The sequence below is a fragment of the Vespula vulgaris genome, chromosome 4, assembly GCF_905475345.1.
Source record: "Vespula vulgaris chromosome 4, iyVesVulg1.1, whole genome shotgun sequence".
NCBI classification, from domain to species: domain Eukaryota; kingdom Metazoa; phylum Arthropoda; class Insecta; order Hymenoptera; family Vespidae; genus Vespula; species Vespula vulgaris.
Window position 1 is genome coordinate 9,846,638 of NC_066589.1, and position 24,122 is coordinate 9,870,759.

Genomic DNA, 24,122 nt, shown 5'->3' on the forward strand with positions numbered 1-24,122 from the left:
AGGAGGGTTGTACAAGTACCCTTCCAGTGTCCTCCCTACGGTACTTAAACCAGAAAAACTCATTGTGCCCTCCTCCTCATTAGATGCCACCTAGCAGTCCCGTGCCAAGATAACAATACCGTTCGTGTTTTTCTTCAACGATCTGTAGTTGAGAAAAAGAAAAAGAAACAAATAGTGTCTGCTTATGCGTAGGGATTGTTTGTTTTCTTTTCTATAGCGATACTATATATACATATATGTGGATATATATGAATACACACACACACACATGTGTGTTTATGTACGTATATATATATAAAATGTATACAGTAAATACAAAAAATTTTTAAACGAAGTTTAGTTTCGATTGGAACTGTCGAAAGATCAAGTTCCAACAAATGTAAAATTCCATCGGTTTATATATATTGATCTTTAATTCGATATCTTTCATTGTTTTATTTCAACTTGCTCGTCGTTTGCGTCGATCGATTCAAGGGATCGAAGTTTCCATCTGTAAACCGATATCGATATCGACTTCGTTCCTTTCATAGTGTGGATGGTCATACTCGTTTCGATTCTAAGAACTATATACATACATATGTATTGTACAAGAGCAAAACGTAATACACACAGCTCGTAGAAGCGATCGTTTTCTTTCTCGTCTCACGATGCGAATCAAGGCACTCCTTGATGTCACGCCGGTCATCCTAAGAAATAAATTGTTTATACTTCCTCGATATGATTGAAATGATTTCGTCGTGTTGTCGTCGTCGTCGACGTTGACGCTTTACCAGGCGTTAAAGTTCCATTTGGCAAGGCGAAGATAAATGATTTTTCTCGATGTACTTGATGTCAAAGATCGGAGAAATTTTTGCGAATATAATGATAAGAATGGACAACTTTATAAACATTAACTAACGAACTTTAAAAGATTACATAAAAGATTTGCATTATTTTGTAGCCGATAATAATGTTTCTCGTATATATGTCGTTTTGGTGTGAAACCTGCTTAACGGTTTTAGAAAAACATGCTATTTATATCTTGAAAAGAATCATTAATAAAATTGTCCGAGTTAATCGTGTTTTTTCTCTCTTTTTTTTTTTTTCTAAAGAGATCCTCCGAAATCTCTGACAATTCTTGAATGCTTAGTCGTGACGACGATTTAAATCTCGAAATACCATCGTAGGATCTTCGTGGTAACGGTCGAAGACAGGAAATAATCGATCGACGGCAATTTTTATTCTCGATCGCGAGGGAGAAGGGAAAAAGGAGAAGATCGACTGGATAATGTGGAAGGTCGGAAGCGAGCGTGGAAAGAGGGACATTTTAAATGAAGTAAAACGTTCGTTCTCCTTTTCTCATTCTGTATTTCTCTTTTTCTCCTATCGTTTTAATTAGAGAGATAAGGAAAACCTGAGAAAAAATCTTTTAGGAACGGTAGGTCTACTTTACAGAGAGGATTTGTTTCCGAGATCATTCTTGGGTTCTCACGTGCCTCTCTCGTTCGAGTATTAGTCGAAAAGAGAGAGAATGAGCGGAGAAGGGAGGGAGATAGGGAGGGAGAGAGAGAGAGAGAGAGAGAGAGAGAGAGAGAGAGAGAGAGAGGGAGAGAGAGAAGAAAATTTCTTTTACACACAAAGTAAACAAATTTGTATGTATCATGAAAATCAAATTATAAAGCAGACGATATCCAATATTATTCTTTTTGACAACGTTCAAATGATTATAAACCGATCGTTACAAACAATAATCAATTTAAATAAATATTTTTCCGAAAACTATTCGAGAATTCTTTTTATCGAGTTGTCAGAGCTACCGAGCAATTTACTGTACTCCAAATTAACCGGGTAAGAATAAAAGCGATTCTTAAAGTTAACAATCGTCGAGGCCTCTCTTTTTCACCCTCCCTCTCTTTCTCTTTTTCTCTCTTATGAGCGACAGGAGCAAATTCCAAAAGAAAAAGAGGAAAAGAAAGGATACCCGATGCGTTCGAAATGTTTTTCCAGCGTAACGACCGAAAAAAGCCCCTTTCCGAGCGAATCGCTCTTTCGTTCTTCGCAAAACTGGTTAAACTCGAAGAGAGAAAAAATGAGAGAGAGAGAAAGAGAGAGAGAGAAAGAGAGAGAGAGAGGAAGGAAAGAGGTCGGCCCCCCCAAAGAAAAGGACAAACCGCATTATTACGAAGAATAGTGCGTCGTTCCTCGTGCGTACGAGTACGCTCGTATATACATACATTCATATATGCGTACTTACGTATATACATAAATACATAGGCGCTTACGTACTCGTTCATTCTGGTCTTGGCATCGCTATTCCGGCGTCCTTGAACAATGATCCGAATGCGGAGCAACGTACCGTTTCCATCTCGAAACGCACGATCCTAATCGTTAATTGGGGGGTAGCTCGATCATGCTAGCCACCCTCCCCGGATATTCTTTCGAAAGGGTTGCTGCCAGGGTAGGTAGTTATGTATACGCATATCCTTGTCCATGGAGAAGAAGAAAAAGAAAAGAAAGAAGGAGAGAGAGAGATAGAGAAAAGTGAAGGAACGAAAGAAAGGAGCTGCTAATTGACACGAGCGATTGCACGTAACGGTATAATTAGAGAGAAGAATACGGAGCCCGGGCCGGTGCACCGATGAACCAATGAACCGGCCAGGGAAGGAGAGAAAGAGAAGAAGAGGAGGAGAACGGAAGAGCGGGCGGTTGAGGAGAGAGAGAGAGAGAGAGAGAGAGAGAGAGAGAGAAGAGAGCGAGGACGAGAAGAAAGGATAGAAAGGCAGAAAAGCAAAGGGGAAGAGAAGCAGCAACGGCGACGGTGGCAGCCGCCGGGTTTCGTGCGACCGATCGAGGGGGCTCCCTCTTTGGCAAGAGTAAGAGAGTAAAAGAGAGATCGAAGAAGTTAGAAAAAGAAAGAGAGAGAGAGAGAGAGAGAGAGAAAGAGAGAACAAGAGTAAGAGAGGCACACATCGAGAACAAGGATGGAAGGATCGTTCGAGCGTCGAGAGAGCGAAAACTAGTGAGAGTAGGAGAAAGAGAGAGAGAGACAGCAGGGAAAGGGGTAGATGAGAAAAGAAAGAGAGAAAGAGAGAACGAGAGAGAGAAAGAGAAAGAGAGAAAAGTCGTGGATTCTGGCTGATCCGCGAGCATTCCGTAGCATCTCAGCACGGCAGTAGGTTTCACACCGTGATTCGTACCCTTAGGGCTCGCAGCAGCACGAGGCGGTCCTTCCACGAGGAGAATCGTTCTCCATAGTGTTCTTTCTCTCTCTCCCTCTCTCCCTCTCATTCTCTCATTCGCTCTTTCACGGCGTCTCCCTCCGCGCGTCGGTGCCGAAGGAGGCACACACCGGTGCCGCGAGGATCCCTCGACGTAGTCGCGCTCGACGCCTCGAACGGCGAGCGTCTTTCTCTCTCTCTCTCTCTTCTCTGTTCTATTACGTTCGCTAAAAAGATATTTCAAGAGAGATCAAGAAACTTTGCATTTACGCGATAAATTTTTACAGAAGGCGTCAAGAAAGAACACAAGAGAATAAAGTATTCGATCTATCGAGAAAATCGAAAGACTTGCAGTGTAGAATTGTTAGGGAGAGAAGGGAAAGAAGGAGATCGGTGGTGTCCTGGAGGAATACGATAGAGATCGGAATTGCTCCAGAAACGATTCCTCCTTCTTGAGAGTAAGAGAGGGAGAGGAAAGAGAAAGAGATTCGGAGAGTTTCACGTCGAGCGTTCGCTCGCTCGCTCGCTCGTTCGTTCGTTCGTTCGTTCGTACGTTCTCCTTTTACTCTCCTTTGACATCGTCAACGAGCCTCTTTCAATCTCGTCTCTGATTCGCAACGAGAGGATCGTTAGTTCGATCTGGCATCGAGTAATAGTAGACAGAGAACGACTTTTCCGTCGCGTGGGAGTCGAATATACTCGCACTCGCGTGCGCCCGCGCGCTCGCGCGCGCTCCAACCAACTAGCCAGTCAGCTAGCGCACGTAAATCGAGCTGATATCGAGATTTTCAGCGAACGTTTTCAGCGTTTAGAAAGGAGAACGAGTATCTTAGGGAGTATAAGAAAAGTTCTTCGTATGAGAAGAATCTCATCGTCGTCGTCTCTATCTATCTCTCTCTTTTGTTTATGTATACCTACATCTATCCGTAGCAAGCTCGATCTAGCAAACTCGCTGGCACACAACGCATTGTTCTCCGTAGGTGTTTTACGAGCGTTTCGTGGAATCTCCAAAGCAAATGTAGAAAGTGAGACAGAGAGAGAGAGAGAGAGAGAGAGGGGGAGGAAAAAGAGAGAAGGAACGAGAAGAAAGACACGAGCTTTAGGAAAACGAAAGATTTACTTTCGAAGAAACGTTGAATACGTTGTTAAACAAATTCCGGACATCTAAAAATCGTCGACTCGTTTGGAGAACCCTTCATAAAATAGCCGCGCGAAATAGCCGCGTGTCTTCACCCGTACCGACCGCCCAGTGTTAACAGTCTCGAAGGCCAGGTGTTCGAAACTTTGGTGAAACAACGTGTAATCAGCGCTCTCCTCTCGCGGGGTCTTTCTCGTTCTATCTCTGTCTCTTCGTTCCGTTGACTCGACGTTTCTTATTAAAACGACGAAGCCGATAGCTACGGAGGAAATGGGTCGAGAGGTTTCCGTCAGGCAAGTGTCATTGAGTGCTTTGAAAAACAGAGACGAAGTTATTTAACGAGTTTCGTAAGAATAAGAAGAAAACGAAGAAGAGACAAGAAAAAAAAGGAAAAGGAAAAAGAAGAAGACAACGACGAAGGTCTAATCTAATCATTCGATTTCATCTGCCTTTAAACGAGCTCGATCTCTCGATATATGTATCTCGATCTCGGATATGTGCTCGCGCGCTTTTTGAAAAATAAAAGAACTCTCTTCGCGTATTCTAGAAAGATCTCGAAAGGTAGATCACGAGAATTAGTCGAGTGAACGGTGACAAACAAGGTCGACAAAAATGATGGGCGAACGTTTAATGTACGATGAGGATGTGCGGCACTCGATCCAGTTGACAAAGAAAATACACGCGCCAAGTACGACTCGTTGAAAGCTGTCCTTGTTTGTCATTCAACGCGAGATCCCCGCGAGTCGATCGTCCTTTTGGTACACGTTGGAAATTTCAAGTGAATTTGCTCCTCGCCGATGCAAGGCGTAATTGTATTCCACGAGGGTTAAACAATAACACGCTGGTTAACGACGTTGGATATCATCGATTGGTGAGTAAACGATTACCGATTTGTCACTGTTTCATTGCAATTATTTGTCCACGCTCCATCGGGCACCACCTCTCCCCCATTAGCTTCTTTTTTCTCTTGAGAGAGGGAGAGAGAGAGAGAGAGACTAGAATCGTTTCGGGATTATCAATAACACAAAGAGTTACCATTAATAATACGAATAGATCTTACCGTACAACTTTCTAATGATAAGAATAAGAAGGAGAAGGAGGAGTAGGCGAAGAAGGCAATGAAAGAATCATAAAGATAGAAGTGCTCTTTTATAGATATGTATATACGAGAGTCATATTATAATTCGCATGATTTTACATACTTTCTAGACGACTACCGACTATCTTTCTTACGTCAAACGTCCTCTTATTGAAAATATATAGAGGTATGTAATTAGAAAGGAGAGTTCTTATTATATATTTTAGTTCGGACAACTGTGTGATCAAACCACACGTGTGTTTACATACATACTTACATACCTACGTACTGATCACCATATAAGAAGTGTTTCTTTTTAAAACAAAGAAAAAGAATATAGAAAAAAAAAAAGAAAGAGAAATCTTTATGTTCAACGGTATATGCGGCTCTAGGAAAGATAGGTGGGAGGCGTTCGGTATGATAAAAGCGACCGGTAAGATAAATTCTCATCGGCGCGTTCGCCAAGCCGTAAAGAGATGCATCGGCACTGGACACGTAGCGTGGCTTTGCGATCGGTAAACCAGAGAGCAAGTACCAAGGAAGACGTTGCTAGCTCAGGATTTATTCCTTGTAATCGCTAAAGTGGCAATGATTTAACGATGTCTCGAAAGATTAATCGGCAGCCTCTTTTAACGACTCTTAATGCCGCTCGTAAATCATCTCGCTAAATCTCAGAGTGCGAGAAGCTGATTTTATTGTATTTCACTCGCTAATCATAGTGCTCCGATTCCTCTTTTCCCTTTACCTTATCGTCTCGTCGTATCTTTTGTTAAGTTCGCTGATTTATCTCATGTATATACATAGTAAGTACGTAGATACTTTCTCCTTTTATAATAGCGAATAAAATAGAATTGTAAGTAGCGATTCTCTGTGTCAAGAAAAGAAAAAGAAACAACTACTTAAATGGAAATTTCATTAATCGATCTCTTTGTAGAATCTCAAGCATAAGAATTTTCTACAGTTCGTGCTTTCGAATGTAGCTTTGCCTACACACGATTCGACGACCTTCTCGATTCAGAGTGCAGAATTTATGCATCAACGTCTCGAGCTACCTGCGATCGTGGGTATCTCGAGGATACGGCAACGATCTCTTAATTACTCGAGCAAACGACTTTGCTGACAGCGCTAGTAATTGAAGTCTTCTCTGATGGTTGATCGAGTAGATTAATAATAACGCTCGATGTACTATGCAGAATTATGTATTATCGCGAATACTCGAAGTTAACGACACCTCGTTAGGATCGAGCAATGGATGCAATCGGTGTTATCTTTAAACAATTATCGAAGATGTCTCATTGACGTTCAAGGTGGAACACAGGAAAAGTATATTTAAGAAAAGTCGATCACGTAAGCGATTGAAAATTTTCGTTGGCGTTAACGGAACGATAAGTCGATAGAACGAAGAAGAAGAAGAAAGAAAAAAATAAACGGCGTGGACCATAAGTAACGTTAATAGTTTTCCCGATGCCATTCGTAAATCAATCGAGAACCGTGTAATAAAAGCGAACGCTTAGCTAACAATCCTGGCACTCACGTTTATCCTAACGATTATTGCTTGATTACGTAGGAAGTAGTCGCATTTATGATGGCTGCGTGAACGTTCGCACGCGTAAGAAAAAGGTAGAAAGAAAGAAAAAGAGAAAGAGAGCGAAAGATCCGTATCCAGGGACGATGATAAAGTCGCCTTCGTCTTCGTCCTCGTCGTTGTCGTCGTCGTCTTCGCAAAAGCGCGCGAAAAGAAAGAAAGAAAGAAACAAACAAACAAAAAAAGAAAAAAAGAAAAAAGATGGAAAAGGAAAAAAAAAAAGTTCAAAATTGCCTTCGATATTTTGTAACGAACGATAAAGCGATATGCGCGTCAGATTATCGCTGGCATTAAAAACTTTCTCTGTCGTGTTGGTGGACGAGCTGACACGCCGCTGAAATCTTATACAGCCCCGTAATATCGCGGTATACGGGATTTACAGCGCCATAACGAACGCATCGCGGATTTCAACCGGCGACATTCCCCGCTCGCCAACGAGTTTTATCCGCGCTTTTATCTCGAGCCTTTATAATGAAAATACGAACCGTAGGCGCGAGTACAAGACGCGCGCGCGTTTCACGTTCTTCGTTCCGAGAGCACCTGTAAAAACGATTTCTCTTTGAGAACGGAAAAAAGACTCTCGCGTCTATTTACTATTTACATATAGAGTTTGAAGTCTAAGGAGTTTCTAATTTTATCATTTTTAAAAATTATTCTCTTGAAGATCTTCAATAGCTTCGAAGGGAAAAAAAGAAAAGATTTATCGCGTAATGATCGTCTAATAACAAAGTTATGAAAATATAGCGTTTTATAAAAGACTAGAAATAATACGAAATTGTTAGAGAATTTTGTTGGTATTAAATTAAATGTTAGAAGTCATAAATGGGACAGTGTGTTCGCGCGCTCGGTACCTATTTGACGTTATGTACCTTAGCGCAATAATATTTTGCCAATTAAAAATCAGTCCTCGCCGGAGGATAAATTAGTGCAGCTACGATGTTAATAAGGTACCTTCGCGAAAGCGTCGTAAAAGTTATGAGTTACGGCTGAACGACTCCCCAAGCGCGTAGCTACGCTCAAGTAACGTAACGTAGTACGTAGAGGCGTACAGTCCACCGAATCGAGGCTAACAAACAACAAACCGTTTGCCATTTACAGGAAGAGATTATACAGGCCGTTGAATGCAGAAGATGCATACGGCTTTCGTGCGTTGTACGTAGTATGCGACTAACGAGCGAGCAAGTTCGAGCCTTTGGATAATTGCGTGCGCAAACGCGTCTGACTTCGCGTACTTCGTGTACTTTCGGATAATTCCATAACGTATTTCGATCCGAGCACGTTATTACCTATATTTTCTCGATTAGGTTTCTATCGGTACGCGGTCTATCTCACATTTGCGAATTGCCTCCGGTCATGATTTACATTGCTAGAATATTCGATTGAGACTTTTAGTGGAACGAGTCAATAATTTGATCGCGATAAAAGTACCCAACGATTGCTGCCCGTCGAATTCCGGCCAATTATAAGCGAATAAATATTCTCGTTATCACCTACTTTATATATCCTGTCGTTTTTCCATATCGTAATGTAAGGAAATGAATAATATTTTATTACCTTACGATCCTGACAAGCGTCGATCAGGCTCAGTGTACCTGTACCAGCAGCTCTTCCTTCCAGGTTCAGATCTCCTATCTCCTCTCCAGCTTTTCTCTCTCTCTCTCTCTCTCGCCCTTTCTCTCTCTCTCTCTCTCTCTCTTCTCCCCTCATCTGGTCCCTCCGTACTCCCTCCTCACCCTTCCCTCCTCTCACCGACCTCGTAGACAGGCTCTCGTTTTCTTCTGCGTACGTACATCTCGAGTGTGTGTACACCATCCTTAGCTTCCAGCTTCGTTAAGAGGACTCGAGTTGTCTTGGTACTTCGCGTGAAAATCTAGAATCGATTCGTTCGCCCACCGATCGACTTAACGCTCATTTTATTCCATCGGTCGTACTTAAATAAGAGTCAATATCGGGGATCGAGGTAGAAGGACGATTATTAATGGAAACCTTCGTTGAAAGTAGGAGAGTCATGATCATTCTAAATAATCCTGATGCCGAGGGCAGGTTGCGATTACGAAGTTGGATGAGTCGGTCATACGCCATGATGGTTTTATGGTGATCCGTCTGGATTATCTCGTGGTCATATAGGGCTTCTGTGGGCAGAACAAAGAATATGTTAATGAAAGGTACCGTACAAAGCGTGCTTTCTCAGTTGCTCCTCGCATTTGTCGCATCTATTGTCCGAAAGATTGTACAGAAGGAAAGAAAATTGGCGAGTGTATTTACGAGAACAGAAGTGCGTTCAACGAAAAATATGATAAATGACGGGCCATTCAAAATGCACGTCAATGCATTTGTTCAAGATTTAGTTCTTTGAAGAAATTCGAGACCGGACTATTTCAAGTTGGAGAAGAAGCATCGTCGAGACGCGCATCCATCTTGGATATTAGGGCTATTAACTTGCCGATCGGCAGGAAGGATTGTAATTCTGACCCTTGATGAAGCGGAGAGCGTACATATGTACGTTGTACGTACGTTACGCGTGACGTATGTATGTAGATACATACGTAACGTACGTAGAGAGAACGCAGCTCATTCGGCAACAAATGTAGCGGTGCTTATATTACCCACGGTCATGTCTTGTTCAACACACCGGGGAGATACTTTATTGCTGATAATTCGAGCCAGCCCGTGAGACATGCCGAAGCACGCCATTTACATTCCTGTCGCGATCACAAATGCATTTTATATACCGGCTAATATCCTGCTCGATCGCGTGGGCTAGATACATAGGTGCGTACGTGTACGCGCATACATATACTAAGAGAAAGACGAAGGTAACGTACCGTATGATGATACGTCTTTGTGCTAGTGGTGATGACCGGTGCTTGTACTTACGTACTGGTCCTGTGGGCAGCCATGATCTTTGCCTTGGAACGAAAAACAGCCGAGTCCTACCGATTATGGTACATCGATTCGACATTACACCTTGCTCGGACTTTCTCGCTCCTGGACCCATGGCGTAGCTTGGGCCCTTGCCTCCTTGGATCTTGCTCTTGCCAACCGGGCTCCTTCGCTTGCCAGCCAAGACCGGATAATATGAACTACGTCCTTGAGTTACGAGTTACAGACTGCATAACTTTTCATTTTATACTCCTGTCCTATTGCCCTTACACGCGTACGATCTTAAGGATAGATAGTCGCGATTTTTGCCTGTGCCAACGGGAGATAAGATCGTCGAAGGGTTACCTCGCTCTTACCCGTAATAAAGTTCGTTTTTCGTTGCTCCAAGATAACAAATGCAAAAGCATTTTTTATAAGCCCTAGACTACTGCCGTTCTTGCATTCGTAACCGCCTTCCGTTTTACTCGGAACACGCTTGTCTCTTCGTATCGCGGCAAGGATTACGAAATACTTTCAAAACTAGAATCTAGAACTACCGATTGAACTTGAAAAACTACGGTGGAGCAAGGCGTACGAGTTGGAACGAAAGATATCTACGTGGTTCTTGTTCTTAACCAGACCTGTCGAATTCGGAAGCTGCAAACTGCTTTCATCCTTATCGCGTTTAGCTGCTTCGTACGAGGCAATCGACGCAACGTAATAGCACGTGATACCGGTATATAGATACTTTTACGATATTCCATTATATTGTATAGAAAATTATACACGTGTAACTATTTATTATACTTATTATACATTTCCAAGCGAAATAAGCGAAGATACCGACGTTCGATTATCGATTCTTCTATAGTTTATTCTTCTTTCTCATAAAAATATATTGTAAATACAACAAAGGCATTTCGCTCGTAGTTAGAGTAAACTTGGAATGGGGCATGTAGCTTTGAACGCACAAAATTTCGACACTGCGATAGTCTAAGATCGTCTCTATCGAGCGGAATGTAATTAAACTAACGATACGTTTATACCTACTGTGGCAATTCTCGCAATGGTGAGTCTTGGTGAAACCAAGCTCAGGAAGAATTACATGGCTACCGCCGTTCAAAAATCTTACGGGTGTGTATAGCTCGTTCAGTAAGTTTTCATTCTATTAAATCAAAAGCTTTCGAAGCGATTATGAGTACATGGATTCGACGTTGCACCTTGCTCATACGTACATGATAGTTGGGGCATATATGTCGTTGCTCTTGGTCTGGTTCGGTCGGTACTACTGGATAAAATATATCGCTGGTATTAAGTTATGACTGACAAATTTAGTAAGTTAAATCTTGCTCGCTGGTTCGGCTCGATCGTTCGTTTGGCCGTATGGCTTTAATACACGATGTTTGTATGTACTACGAAATACGGCGATCTAATTACTTGGGTTATATAAACCATTAGAAAATAATGTCTCGTTGGTACGAACTCGTTTTTTTTACCCACTTGGAACGTACATACCAAGTCGAAACAGGAATTATCGCGTTTGTCATTTCCTTAATTTATAATACGAATAAAGAAAGGTATCGACAGGAGTCACGAGCATGAGCAATGTCCCGCGATAAGATAAGGTAATAGTCGATCGCTAAACTATGCTTTATATTTTTAGATAAAGATGATAGTGCACGGCGGTCTACTGGTGATCCTGAAATTGGTACTGATTCTTGCTGCATCGACTATTCCAGGAACGTGGATGTAAGTATGCCAATCGATAAATTTTTATTATCGTAATGATAATGAAAAAAAGAAAAAGAAATATTATTTATGCGTTCTCGTCTCGTATCTATTTATTTTACTATATCTATCGTAAGAAATTCGAAGGTATGGTATTTCCTCTGGAACTAATGCTGTACTAACAACTGCATTAGACTCGAATATACGATTGTGAATCTTTTTATGACGGATGTTGTTAGGATCGATTAAGAATCAGGAATGATCGAAGAAGATTGGATCCGAAATGAAAATAAAAGAAAAGGAACAAAATCTAAGTGTAAGTAGAAAAAGAAGGAGCTTACAGATGTTTCTTTTACCTTCCGGAGAGCGATTCAGATCAGCCGATATAAATCTCTTCTTTGCAAACGAGCAAGAAGAAGCAGTACCGGTCCTGTCACTTCGACCGACCGACTGGAAGAGCCACTTGGACACGCAGATTGTTTATATTGCAAATAGTGATAAATACGCAGAGTCATCGTGTCCCTTTCTCTTTTTTTTTCCTTTTTTCTCTTTTCTTTTTTTTTCCTTTCTTTCTGGTTTCCTAGCGTGAAAGGTCGAACCTATTCGTTGGAAGGACACGTTGTCACGAAAGGATACGCTTTCGTGACGCTTCGAGCGCTTTTTTCAAGCTCTTTTTCAAAGAACTAGAAAATCCAATTATCTTTGGGAAAGAAGCGATCGATGGAAAGTTTTGAGTAAAGGAAAAATCTGGAGCGATCCTGACGAAATCACAAAGAGAGAGGAAGAGAAAGAGAGAGAGAGAGAGAGAGAGAGAGAGAGAGAGAGAGAGAGAGAGAGAAGCGCGGGTGAGTTGGGACCATTCAATGATTGGTCATGCTATGGCGTAGGGTAGAACACTGGGGTGAGAATGGCAATTCAAAAATTGGACACACTCTCCTTGTCAGGGGTACCAACCAACAGCGTGCGATCGCTGCAGGCACGAAAAATTCCTTTCGATCGAGTTCCCACGAAATATCCCAGGCGGACCTACCTCTTCGACAAAGACCTATAAATTATACGTTACGCGCTGAATTTGGCAAGATTCGAAAGGGTCATACCCTCCCCTTTTGCGATACGCCTATGTACGTATGTATACGTGTACATATTAATTTATCGATCGTCGAGGCCGTTCTTAAATCGCTAAAATTAGCGAATATACCGCCAGCTTACTCTTTTCTTTCCTTCTCTCTTTTTTCTTCCTTTCTTTTCTTTTCTTTCTTTTCTTTTTTTTTTTTTATTCTCGGCCGGTACATCCACGGCACATCGTCGCCGGGATAACATTTTCTTTTCCTATTAATCTGCCTCGTTCTCTGCGAGCCGTAATCGCGTGGGTGGGCCCGTCGCACCTCTAAGACGGTTAATCCTTCTTACGTTGCTTTAAGAATTAAGACACGAACACAATGCGTCAAGGAGACCAACTTCTTTGTATCTAAATCTTGACCTTATCGTCCAATTAGTCGTGCAATGATATGTCCTATATAGAGTTAATGCAGTTTCATCCAAGGATTAGAAGTCATTTGGGTATTACAATAAACGAATAGTATAGATCCGATTGGATGTTATCGAAAATTTATTTTTCTCTAATGAGAATTTTCTTTCGAAGCGTATAGAAAGAAAAAAAAAAATTATTCAAAGAATCATCGATACCTTTATCCGTAACGGTTACGATTATCGCTCAAGCACTCGTGTTAACGTTCGTTTGATATTAGATGGAGTCGCACGATAACCTTCGTGTTGTAGTTCAGGAATCGCTAATCTTGTATCTACGGTTTACATCCTTTTAGGTCAACGGCCAACAACGTTCCGAGATTAGATTCCACAGGAGCAGATAAATATTTCGCGGGTGCCATGTTCCCTGCGTGAACTGTCCTGATCCGAATCGCAGCATAAACCCTCGTAAATAGCGTTTCACACGAATCTTGCTGATATCGCGAAGCGCCGATTAAAAAAGTGGCCCGTCGAGCGTTCCTTTTCGGCCCACGTAAGGAAAAAAAAAGAATAATGAAATAAAAAAAAATAAAAAAAATAAAAAGAAAAAGAATAAAAAGAAGCAGCACGTCGAACGATTACGGGACAGTCTATATTGCTCGTATCACGTTATTTTATTTAATGCATTAATTTGAGGGTTTAACGTGTGAGAGAAGATCAAGAAAGGAAAGAGAGCAAGAGAATGTTTTTTTTTGTCTTCTTGTTTCCTCTTTCGTTAAAAAAGAGAAAAGAAATTCGGCGCTCGTATCAAGACAAGACTGTGAATCTGATCATTTGTAAAAGAACGTATTGAGCTCTACGTGCTTAAGTGTTCGAAATTGAAATTCGCACGCTAACGTCCATTAATCTTCTCTAATCTATGCAATAAGAAATATGCAAAGGAGATAAAAGTCGAACTGGGAACATAATAAATCGGATGATCCTCGTTGAGCGAGAGGCTCGATATTTAACGTCGAAAGGACGACGGTATAGGAGCTCGCGCTTATATTCGAACGTCGGTACAATCTTTTAAGAGACACAAGACATTACTTTTTTCGGGACCAGGGGCCAGTGCAACCCACGAGAATCTCAGCGTGGTTAGTGATGCCGATGGTGGTGGTGGCCTCTCGAGCTGCTGCGTGGGCCGAATCCTTCGAAATATTATCGTTCCCTTCTGCCCATTTCCCCGCTCGTGTCATTGTTTTACAGAGGGGAGTGCAAAGCCGATGATATATCGCGGCTGAAGTTCATTCTAGAATATTAATGCGCTCTATTATGTACTCCCTAGATTCTACCTCTCCAGAGTTGCAAGCCGAATTCAAAAGAAATCCGTGGAATCTCACGGTGAGTGTCACTCAGCAAAAAAGAATATCGGCAACATCAATTCGAGGATTTCGTTCCTTCTTAAAGAAATTCCTCTCGAGTGTATCACCGTTATCTCCTACGCCCGCGAACCTCTATTATCGTCGATTTTCTCGACAAATAGTTATGTCTATTTATAACGAAACATAACGGGCGGCTTCGTCTTATTATAGCAAAAAATCAATGTATACGTCGGCCGAGATAACTTCTAGTGACCTTAACGTTACGTTTTAAAGCTTCGTTTAACGTGCCCTTAATTAATTTTGCCGGTTCGTTGAAAATAATTTTTGTTTAAGATAATATCCGATCCTCGTGATGATCGCCGTCTTCGTCGTCGACGTCGTCGTAGTCCTCGTCATCGTCAACACAGGGGGAGAAATCATTGACGCGATTCTAATCAGCTCGATGCACGCTATTACGCACGATAGTGGACGCACGTAGAGTTTATTCAAGAGATCGCACGAACGGCCATCTCGAATTACAGATTAGCTCGTCCCAGCCTGTAACCTCCCCTTGACTTCTGTCTTTGACGGCGTCGTTCCATCAACTCGGTCCGTTGACTCACAAATGCGCCATTAAGAATAGCCGTGGAGGAAATCCGAGGGCCGTTCCTCGCCCACGGACTGCCTGCACCGAATTTATATAATCGGCGTAACAAATCTCTTCTAGGCGTTAAGGAGGGGCCTAGCTCGTTCACGATAGGGCCGCTTCGTAAACCACGTGCATTCGACTGCCTATCTCTAACTATTGCTTTACGGAGTAATACCTGAGAAAAATGTCCTTGCTTTTTTACTCGAAACTCAGCTTATTATGGCTACTATGGTAAAACTATATCGTTGTGTACTAAGGTATTCGCCATGATTGCAAGGGGGATAACGATCGGAATGTCTGCGAACGGTGAATAGAAAGAAAAAAGAAGTATGCGTTTTCTTCTCGTTGAATCCTTTAAGAGTCCCCATTATTTCTCGGAAAGAGAATCGAAGATCTCTCTACTTTGCTATACTTCTTTTTTTCATCTTACTATCCATTTACGAAGAACACAAAAATGGAAGAAAGAAAAAGTTTTGCCTCGTTCACTAAAAATGTCGTATCATCGGTGATTTTAGAAACATGGGCGTGCAGCACTTTCCACAATTGGAGACGGCTCAGCTGATGGAAACTTACGACGTAGAAGCCTCGACGATTTGCATCGGTCTGAAGGGTCTCTCTCAGGGACAGGGGAAGCTTTGCCAATTATCCGTGGATCATATGCCGAGCGTGGCGAAGGGCGCCAAATTTGGAGTCCTCGAGTGCCAGCATCAGTTTCGAGATAGAAGGTGGAACTGTTCCACCGTCAACGATGAAACTGTTTTCGGACCGATTCTTAAAATAGGTGTGCCATTATCAGCCATTTCCAATATCTAAAATCGTAGAACGGTAGTAACGACAATCGGGTCTGTTATTTATTAATCGAAATTGGGATTACATTGCAGCAAGCAGAGAAACCGCGTTTGTACATGCTATCACAGCCGCGGGGGTTGTTTATTCCATAAGTCGAGCTTGTAGGGACGGACAATTATCGTCGTGCGGTTGTTCGAGGAGTAGCAGACCCAGAGATCTTAATCGCGAATGGATTTGGGGTGGATGCGGCGATAATCTCGAATATGGATATAAGTGAGTGAAATTTGTGAACGAGTTATTTTGCTGCATCATTATCTCTATGTAATATATGCGTATGTGTGTATTTTTAATGCGATTTTATAGGTTCACCCAAGCATTCGTCGACGTAAGAGAACGCGAGCGTAGCTTCAAAAGAGGTAGTAGAGAACAAGGGAGAAGCCTAATGAATTTGCACAACAACGAGGCAGGACGTAGGGTATCTATCGTCCATTATTTTCGACGATTTTAATATAGACGAAGGAGAAATTAAATTAAAGATATTGTTTCTTAACAGGCTGTTATAAAAAGGTCTAAAGTGACATGCAAATGTCATGGGGTTTCTGGTAGTTGCAGCTTGATCACCTGTTGGCAACAACTTGCGTCGTTTCGAGAAGTTGGTATGTCATTTCTTTTTTTATAAATTTATCTTGCAAATTGGCAAATTTTGGAAGTAGCAAAAAATGAAGGTTTTCATCGATAATTCGACTCGTTCCATAGGTGATCTTTTACTGGACAAATATGACGGTGCAACCGAAGTTCGAGTAAACAGGCGTGGACGATTATCCATGCGAGATCCAAGGTTTTCTTTGCCTACCGCCAATGATTTAGTTTATTTGGATGACTCGCCAAACTATTGTCTTCCAAATGATACTCTTGGCTCTTTAGGTAATATGTGTGCGTCTGTGTAAACGGTTGTATTTATTAAATAATTTGTCGTTAATAACATCTCTTATTTTATGTCATCGTAGGTACGCATGGACGAATTTGTAACAGAACATCGTCCGGTATGGATGGATGTAATCTTCTCTGTTGTGGAAGGGGTTACAATACTCAAAAATCAACGATAAGGGAAAGATGCGATTGTAAATTCCATTGGTGTTGCTTCGTTGAATGTAAAACATGTGTTAAAAATATTGATATTCATACCTGCAAATAAGTTTGCACGTGTGTCATTATATATAATATACTTTTAAAGTTAATATTACTTGGAATCCAAGTTTTATACGATGAAGGTATCGACTAACGAAAAAAATCTATGCAGTATGTAGGGTGTTCGATTCAACGTGATCATCTACATACCATCCATTTGTATTTAACGTTTTGCATTAAACATTTTTCTATCGTTATATTTTTTCCTTTACGACGTACGTTTATTACGTAAAAAATGAAAATGGGAATTTTTGGGAAGACGACTAAATTAAATTTAACACCCTACGTAATTCGGTAGTGTAATTCGCACTATATTGATGACGGTGTATATTTTGATAACAATTTTAGAATAATCGTACAAATTTTAGATGTATACTAGAAATTTATAAACGTAATCATAATTTAGAAATGTAATTAATTTGATCAAAATATTCATAGATAATAATTTAACGATCATACATATATGCGAAAAGCATATATCATACTTTTATTTAAATAATTGATTTTTTATATACGTTACTAAAAATAGAATACTTTTTGTAGATGCAGTAGTATCGATATATCGTATGGCCTATTGGAAACTTGTATGAACAAAGGCCTTTTACTGCACAACTGTATTTTTACATTACATTCATCATGTATATCATCTCTTTTGATGTATATTTATCATAATAAGATGATAATATGATGATAATATGATGATAATTATTTAAAGTATTTCACTTTCTAAATATTACACAGATTTCAAAGACTCATATTATAAAAATTTATTTATTGTCATTTATAAATAATTAGACATTGTAATAAAAAAATGACTTAAGTAATCCATAAATGTATCTTTATATTTATGCTTGCTCAATAATATAAATCTTAAAAACTTTAGAAACTTATTAAAATATATTTCACTTTGTGCTGTAAGAAAAACTAACTTGAAGTTTACAAAATCGAATGCATTTGAAATTTAATAAAATCTTGAATTAATATTAATATATTTAATTATCCTATTTTATTCTATTTATTACTAAGGTTTCAGAGTTCCTACAAAATGTTCCACTACAATGTCCTATGGTCACAGACTCATCAAAAATGATATGTGAAGATAAAACTGGATATTATTTCCAATATATGATGTTGGATTCAAAACGGATTTGTTTTTACTATTACATAAAAAATGATAAACAATTGATAGAATAATTTATTATTCTCAGACATCTCAAATTCGTATACTTTTTTTATGTATATTATGTTACAAAGTTTTCGAAATAAGAATAACTCAATACATTTTTTTAATCCATTATATTACTTCTACATTGCAATTAATAAAATTGTTTCTTTTCTTTTTTATCCAAGTATGTTGTAATAATATTAAATAACTTTTCTTTTTATAAAACTTCCTTGAAATATTTTATTTAAAAAAAAAAACTAACTTCAATTGTAACTTATATTATTCGTGAGTTTCCCATGGTTTTTCGGGTCTGAATAAACTCCAAGGGTATGGATGAATATATCTATCAGGTTCATGAAGAATAATGTTGTTCTTTTCTAATTCTTTTAATAATAAAGATACTTTACTATTGGGACTTTCATCGTAATAAATTTCATTTATTCCACTTTCTAAACAGCGCTCTGCCAGCACTTGTCCCAAAGCAATATACGCCATACTATCATATTTTCTAAAATATTTTCATGAAACTTAATCTTTTGAGATTATATTGCTACATAAATCTAATACGTAAGCAATTCTCCGTTTGATTTATATAAATATAGTTACTAACCTGTACAATAGTTTCTTAAGTGCCCATTCATTACTCGACACAGTGATAACAGGACCATTTTGAAAATGTACTATTTCGACGACTACATAACGTTGAGACGGTGAAACTTGTAATCTGTGTAAACATTAAAAATTTTAAGAAGAAAAATGTAAACAATTCTCTCTTGACGATAACCTAACCTATGATATTTTAATTATAACGTTAATCTTTTTAGACTTAAATAACGTACTTATGCCAGAAATTACGAAATTGTTTTTCGAGATGATATCCCTGAGGCTTCCTAGCTATTAGTAAACGTTCCAAATTTCGTGGATTCCGATTTGTAACCTCGATACAATTCTCTATTAAACTTTTATTGCCGTGTATTCCTCTTTTGAAGATGGAATTAAATAAACACAAGTTGCTTTTGATAAACATAGTCGTTTTTATATTTTTTCTTTTATCTATGTCGAATACTATAAACTAATAACTTATAAGCTCAATAATTTAAAACGGACTAAACATTCTTCATGTATATATATATGTATATATATTTATAGTAGAACACGATTGTGTACCTTTATCTTGAAGATCGATTCGACTTTCAATAATCGATAGTTAACATCGAGATTACACTATTGATATATACGTAACGTATTCAACTAATACAATTAATATAAAATAAAAATAAATGTATGAAAGATTTCTAATTTACAATTATTATGTTCTTTTCAATTATTTTTCTCGACACTTTTTTGTACCCAAAAATTTATTTCAATTTTGCCGCGTTGAATGTCGATCATATAACTACATATATCATGGATGTAACTATTCCATGATTTAAACTTACCCAATATTCTCAGCAAATGTTTCAGCGCTGAAGCGCGCTGAAGAATGGTGCTTAGTTATGGAGGACATATACCTTACAAAGACAATATTTATCTTATAATAATGGAATGAAATAGAAAAAAAAATAGTAAAGTTGAAATAGATATAAATTAAATTAAAATGGGTACCGTTGAGTATGGTTTTCCTATGATTGGAGGATTAATGCCTGTAAGCAAATATTAATTTATTAGAAAATTTTATATTTTTAACAATTAGTTATAACAGTACGTTTCTTCGAACGTGTATTTTTTTTTCACTTTTTTAATATATTCAATTTCTATTCCTAGCAAATTCAAGCACTTATAGCTCCACCAGTATCAGAAGACTCCAAATCAGCAAAATCTAAAAAGGAAAAGGAAGAAAAGAAACATCCTTATTTTAAAAGACGAGGACGTGGCCATAATCATGATTTTTGTGATGCATGTAGAGACGGAGGTGAACTTATATGTTGCGACAAATGTCCTGCCTCGTACCACTTACAATGCCAGTGAGTCAATGATAAATAATAGATCTTTGATTCACTTAATTGTATAAATGTATTTAAATGATGTATTTACGCTTTAAATTCATTATAAATTATCAAAGGAAGAGCATGCTTTGTAAAAAAAAAAAAAAACATGATAATATAAGAACATCTCAGACATGTATTTGTAATAAAAATTTGAGAAATTGATTCTGCATTACTGAGTGGAAATTATAATTTATGTCCTTTTTATGAAATTATTGAGAAATCTTAAATCATCTATGTATAATTTTTTTTCATGTAGTTATCCACCAGTGGATCCAACAGATATACCTAATGGTGAATGGTTATGTTATGCCTGTCGGTGTGCAACGAAAAGAGAAATTTTAGGAAATAAAGGAAATGATAAAAAGAAGAAAAAGTCTGCATTAGAAATATTAGCTTTAGCAGCTTCTTTAGTTAATCCTCGTGAATTTGAGCTTCCAAAAGAGTTACAGTTGCCAATAATATTTCCTGGAAGTAACAAAGTAGATTATGTATCTGGTAGAAGAGGAAAGCAACAAAGTTCATCAAACAGCAATGGTAATAATTGCTTTTCACTGTTATTAAAATTGTTCACATTTTTATATTGTTTAATTAATATTGTGAAATATCTAAATGAATATTTTTTTATATTAGTAGGGAAAAGTCATTGCTTGGATAATAATCTGATGGTGCCATTACCAGCCCGTTTGTGCTTTGAGTGCGGCCGTAGTTGCAGGAAAGCACCATTAATTGCTTGTGATTACTGCCCACTCTATTTTCATCAGGATTGTTTGGATCCTCCACTAACTGCCTTTCCTATTGGAAGATGGATGTGTCCTAATCATCCAAATCATTTTATAGATCAAAATCTTTTAACTTCGTGTAGAGTCACAGAACGTATCAAGCTTTGGGATAAATATGCCAATCAAAGGATAGATCAACATGCTGTGAAACTTGATTTTTTGCGCAAAGCAAGTACTGCCAATCCATTATTTCGCACAAAAGTAAGATTAGAAGGACGTATGCGGGTAAAAGTTCCTCCTTCAGTTAAATACCATTATGAAAATCCATCTCATTTGGATCTTAGTCATTTCAATCAAGAAACTTCTGTAAGATCGACGATTATAATAGACAATGAGCATCAAGAAAAAGAAAAAGAAATTACAACGATAAATAATACAGATAAAAAAAGTAATTACACGGATGACAAGGAATTAGATACACAAATGGAAATTGATAATTTACCCTGCAAGAATAATGTAATAGAGGGAAAACATAATAAAAAAGAAAGCGACGAAGAAAAATGTATCAGCAAAACAGAATTGGTCGAACGAAGTAATACCTATGAAAAACAAAATAATATGACACATATAAATCAGTTTACATACAAGGTAAAAGAAGGAGTACAGTTACTAGAAAGACCGGTATTGGAAGCGTTGGCACGTCAAAGATTAGAACAAATATTAGATCCGGAAGGAGAAAGTTATAATGCAATCAATTGCCAAGTAAAAGCTCGAGCTGCACTTTTTTCTTTAAGTGAGAAACCAAAACCACCTGTTTTTATGACATACAAGACAATGATTATTGGAAATGGACCAAATTGCGATTTAATTCTATCTAGTTATGGAAATTGCAGTTTTATATCTTCAAAACATGCTGTTATATTTTTTGATGAGGTAAATAATATTTTTCCAAGACTGTTGTACCGTACAATATGAAGTCTCATAACACTGTTAACAGCTATTATATGATCATTCATCCTATTTGTTTCAGGCAACAAATCGTTACGAATTACTCAATTACAGTGAACATGGGACAATTGTCGATAACGTATTATATTCTTGTAACTATGCAGAAGAATTAGAAAGTGATAATAAAGAAGATAGTGACGATAGTAAAATTATAAGTAAAGAACAGGAAACGTCTGAAATGGTGAAAGCAATCATATATAAAGAAACAAATCCTCCTTCTCAAAACGCAAGTAAAAAAGGTTTATGTAAGTGCAGCTCAAAATATCAAGAAGTAAAAAAAAGTGATTATTTAGAAGAAGGTTGGGAAGGAAGTGCGATTATTGCTCATGGATCTATTCTAAGCTTTGGATGTCTTACATTTGTATTTAATACATTAAGCTCACACTCAGATTACTGAAATTTAATATTGTGTAAATACTGTGTACTTTGTGCATAGAACTTTTTAAGTCAATAAGTAAGTTAACAAACGATCTTTTTTATTATATCATTTAAGACTTTATAACCTGTGATAAGGAGCATTAAAACATAAAAACGTTAAGAAAACAGTTTATTAAAATATACATCATGCAGGATTTTTTCAACCATAATTTGTGTCATTTGCATCGTCGTCGTCGTTACAAGGTTCATCAAAATCCCTAATTTTAACATCTGCATCTTCTCCATATTGAATAATATTATCAATTGTTAATTTTATATCAGCAATACTTTCTTCATCTTTAATATTCAGAGGATAAAAACGAACTAAACTATAATCTTCAATGAGTCTACCTACAGCTTCTGTGAGATTACGATATTTTTCATTCCATGGATCATTTTGCATATTAGATAATAAACTATGCGGATCAGGTTCTAAGTATTTATCTAATTGTTTTTTTGCACTCTTTGACAACAAGTCCATTTTACTTAATATATTAACATGTGGTATTTCTAGATTTATCATAACGCTTAAAGCTGCCATAGTACCTGATAAAAACTTTGACCCATCGACCATAAATTGACTGTCCACTATAAATATTCCACATATACGAAAATTCATGTTTTGTAACATTGTTATTAACTGACGCATAACCGTCATATGCGTATAAAGCTCAATTTGACCAGGACAATCAAAAATAATATAATCATCGTCTGCGTCGCCTAATTTTTCTTCTAACCAAGTTGAATTTTCTACTAAATATCTATAAAAAAGAAAGAATTCTATATAAATAATCCTATTATAAATATCATTAAAAAAATTTCTATTTAACTTACTCCATACAAAATACAAGACCACCGTTGGGTCCAAATTTTAATTCATCATCCTCCATGGCATCATCTAATTGAATCAATTCTCTTATGTCAATAAGAGGTTCATATTCAAAATATTCTGCTGCAGGATCTAAATTTACTATTTCTACCAATTTTCTGTCATCCGCTGCATGCTGTTGTATGGTAGAACAATACGTAGACTAAGAAAATACATTTTACATTATCTCAACGAATTATTAATAAATTGATTAATATCACATAGTACCTTCAGTATATCTAAATTATTTGAAGTTATTTAACTTCTTTAAGTACAGACATATAGAAACTATATTATTAATTTGTTAAAAATTAATAAGAAATAATAATTAACAAATTACCTTTCCACTCCCGGCAGGTCCCATAACAAGTTGCGCATACCTCATTTTGATAAGAGTAAAATTTGTTACATACAAAAATATAAATTTATATTTAAAAATTATTTCCCCTTCGTAGCCTTCGTACACCGTAAGACACAACTAAATGTTAAGGTTATGTCAGTTTATGTTAAGGTTAGTTCACTTCTCTCATGTATCATCACCCTACATATCACTATACACTAGCGTCAAACTATAGTATCTAATAATCTGATTCAGTTAGTTCGTTATTTATTGCGTCGATGTAAACGGACGTAGTCATTAATTATTCTTTTTGCATTTAATATTTAAACAATAGTTTATTTGTTTAACGTTATAAAAATGATAACGTACGAAATACTTAAAATAATTATAATTAAAAATTTCAATAATAAAAAATGTTGATTTCGGGATTATTGGCCTCGTGTAATATAAACATATTCGAGCTTCGGATTAACTTTAACGCTTATCGAGTTAGTCTTCTTTTGTATACGAACGAGAGAACGTCGAATCTCTACCTCTCTTAAGGCGAGAACAGAAGTAAATATAATAGATTAATAAACGCAAGCTTATATACC

General features: G+C 37.8%; 4 protein-coding genes across 6 annotated transcripts; 2 read left to right on the plus strand and 2 right to left on the minus strand.

The window, feature by feature from the left end:
* Positions 1-3,297: 3,297 nt before the first annotated feature.
* Positions 3,298-18,052, plus strand: LOC127062954 (protein Wnt-5b-like). 2 transcript variants are annotated; one of them, XM_050992003.1, is made up of 8 exons: positions 3,298-5,206; positions 11,524-11,609; positions 15,563-15,828; positions 15,929-16,109; positions 16,200-16,311; positions 16,390-16,492; positions 16,593-16,760; positions 16,844-18,052. In XM_050992003.1, the coding sequence occupies exons 2-8, from the start codon at positions 11,530-11,532 to the stop codon at positions 17,029-17,031; spliced, it is 1,098 nt and encodes a 365-aa protein (XP_050847960.1). In that variant the 5' UTR covers positions 3,298-5,206; positions 11,524-11,529; the 3' UTR covers positions 17,032-18,052. The 2 variants fall into 2 exon arrangements, with proteins under 2 accessions (XP_050847960.1, XP_050847961.1); XM_050992004.1 differs by lacking the exons at positions 3,298-5,206; positions 11,524-11,609 and adding an exon at positions 11,656-14,438.
* Positions 18,053-18,201: 149 nt separating this feature from the next.
* Positions 18,202-19,330, minus strand: LOC127062961 (39S ribosomal protein L18, mitochondrial). Its single transcript, XM_050992017.1, has 3 exons — positions 19,029-19,330; positions 18,800-18,913; positions 18,202-18,697 (listed from the first exon to the last, which is right to left on the minus strand). The coding sequence occupies exons 1-3, from the start codon at positions 19,214-19,216 to the stop codon at positions 18,469-18,471; spliced, it is 531 nt and encodes a 176-aa protein (XP_050847974.1). The 5' UTR covers positions 19,217-19,330; the 3' UTR covers positions 18,202-18,468.
* A 250-nt stretch (positions 19,331-19,580) lies between these two features.
* LOC127062939 (PHD finger protein 12) lies at positions 19,581-22,372 on the plus strand. 2 transcript variants are annotated; one of them, XM_050991967.1, is made up of 5 exons: positions 19,581-19,834; positions 19,954-20,153; positions 20,434-20,711; positions 20,811-21,829; positions 21,927-22,372. In XM_050991967.1, exons 1-5 carry the CDS (start codon positions 19,787-19,789, stop codon positions 22,299-22,301), a joined length of 1,920 nt encoding a protein of 639 aa, XP_050847924.1. In that variant the 5' UTR covers positions 19,581-19,786; the 3' UTR covers positions 22,302-22,372. The 2 variants fall into 2 exon arrangements, with proteins under 2 accessions (XP_050847924.1, XP_050847923.1); XM_050991966.1 differs by having other exon boundaries at positions 19,583-19,834; positions 20,808-21,829.
* A 62-nt stretch (positions 22,373-22,434) lies between these two features.
* Positions 22,435-24,057, minus strand: LOC127062957 (GPN-loop GTPase 3). The gene is made up of 3 exons (XM_050992010.1): positions 23,530-24,057; positions 23,156-23,352; positions 22,435-23,082 (listed from the first exon to the last, which is right to left on the minus strand). Exons 1-3 carry the CDS (start codon positions 23,572-23,574, stop codon positions 22,482-22,484), a joined length of 843 nt encoding a protein of 280 aa, XP_050847967.1. The 5' UTR covers positions 23,575-24,057; the 3' UTR covers positions 22,435-22,481.
* Positions 24,058-24,122: the final 65 nt, after the last annotated feature.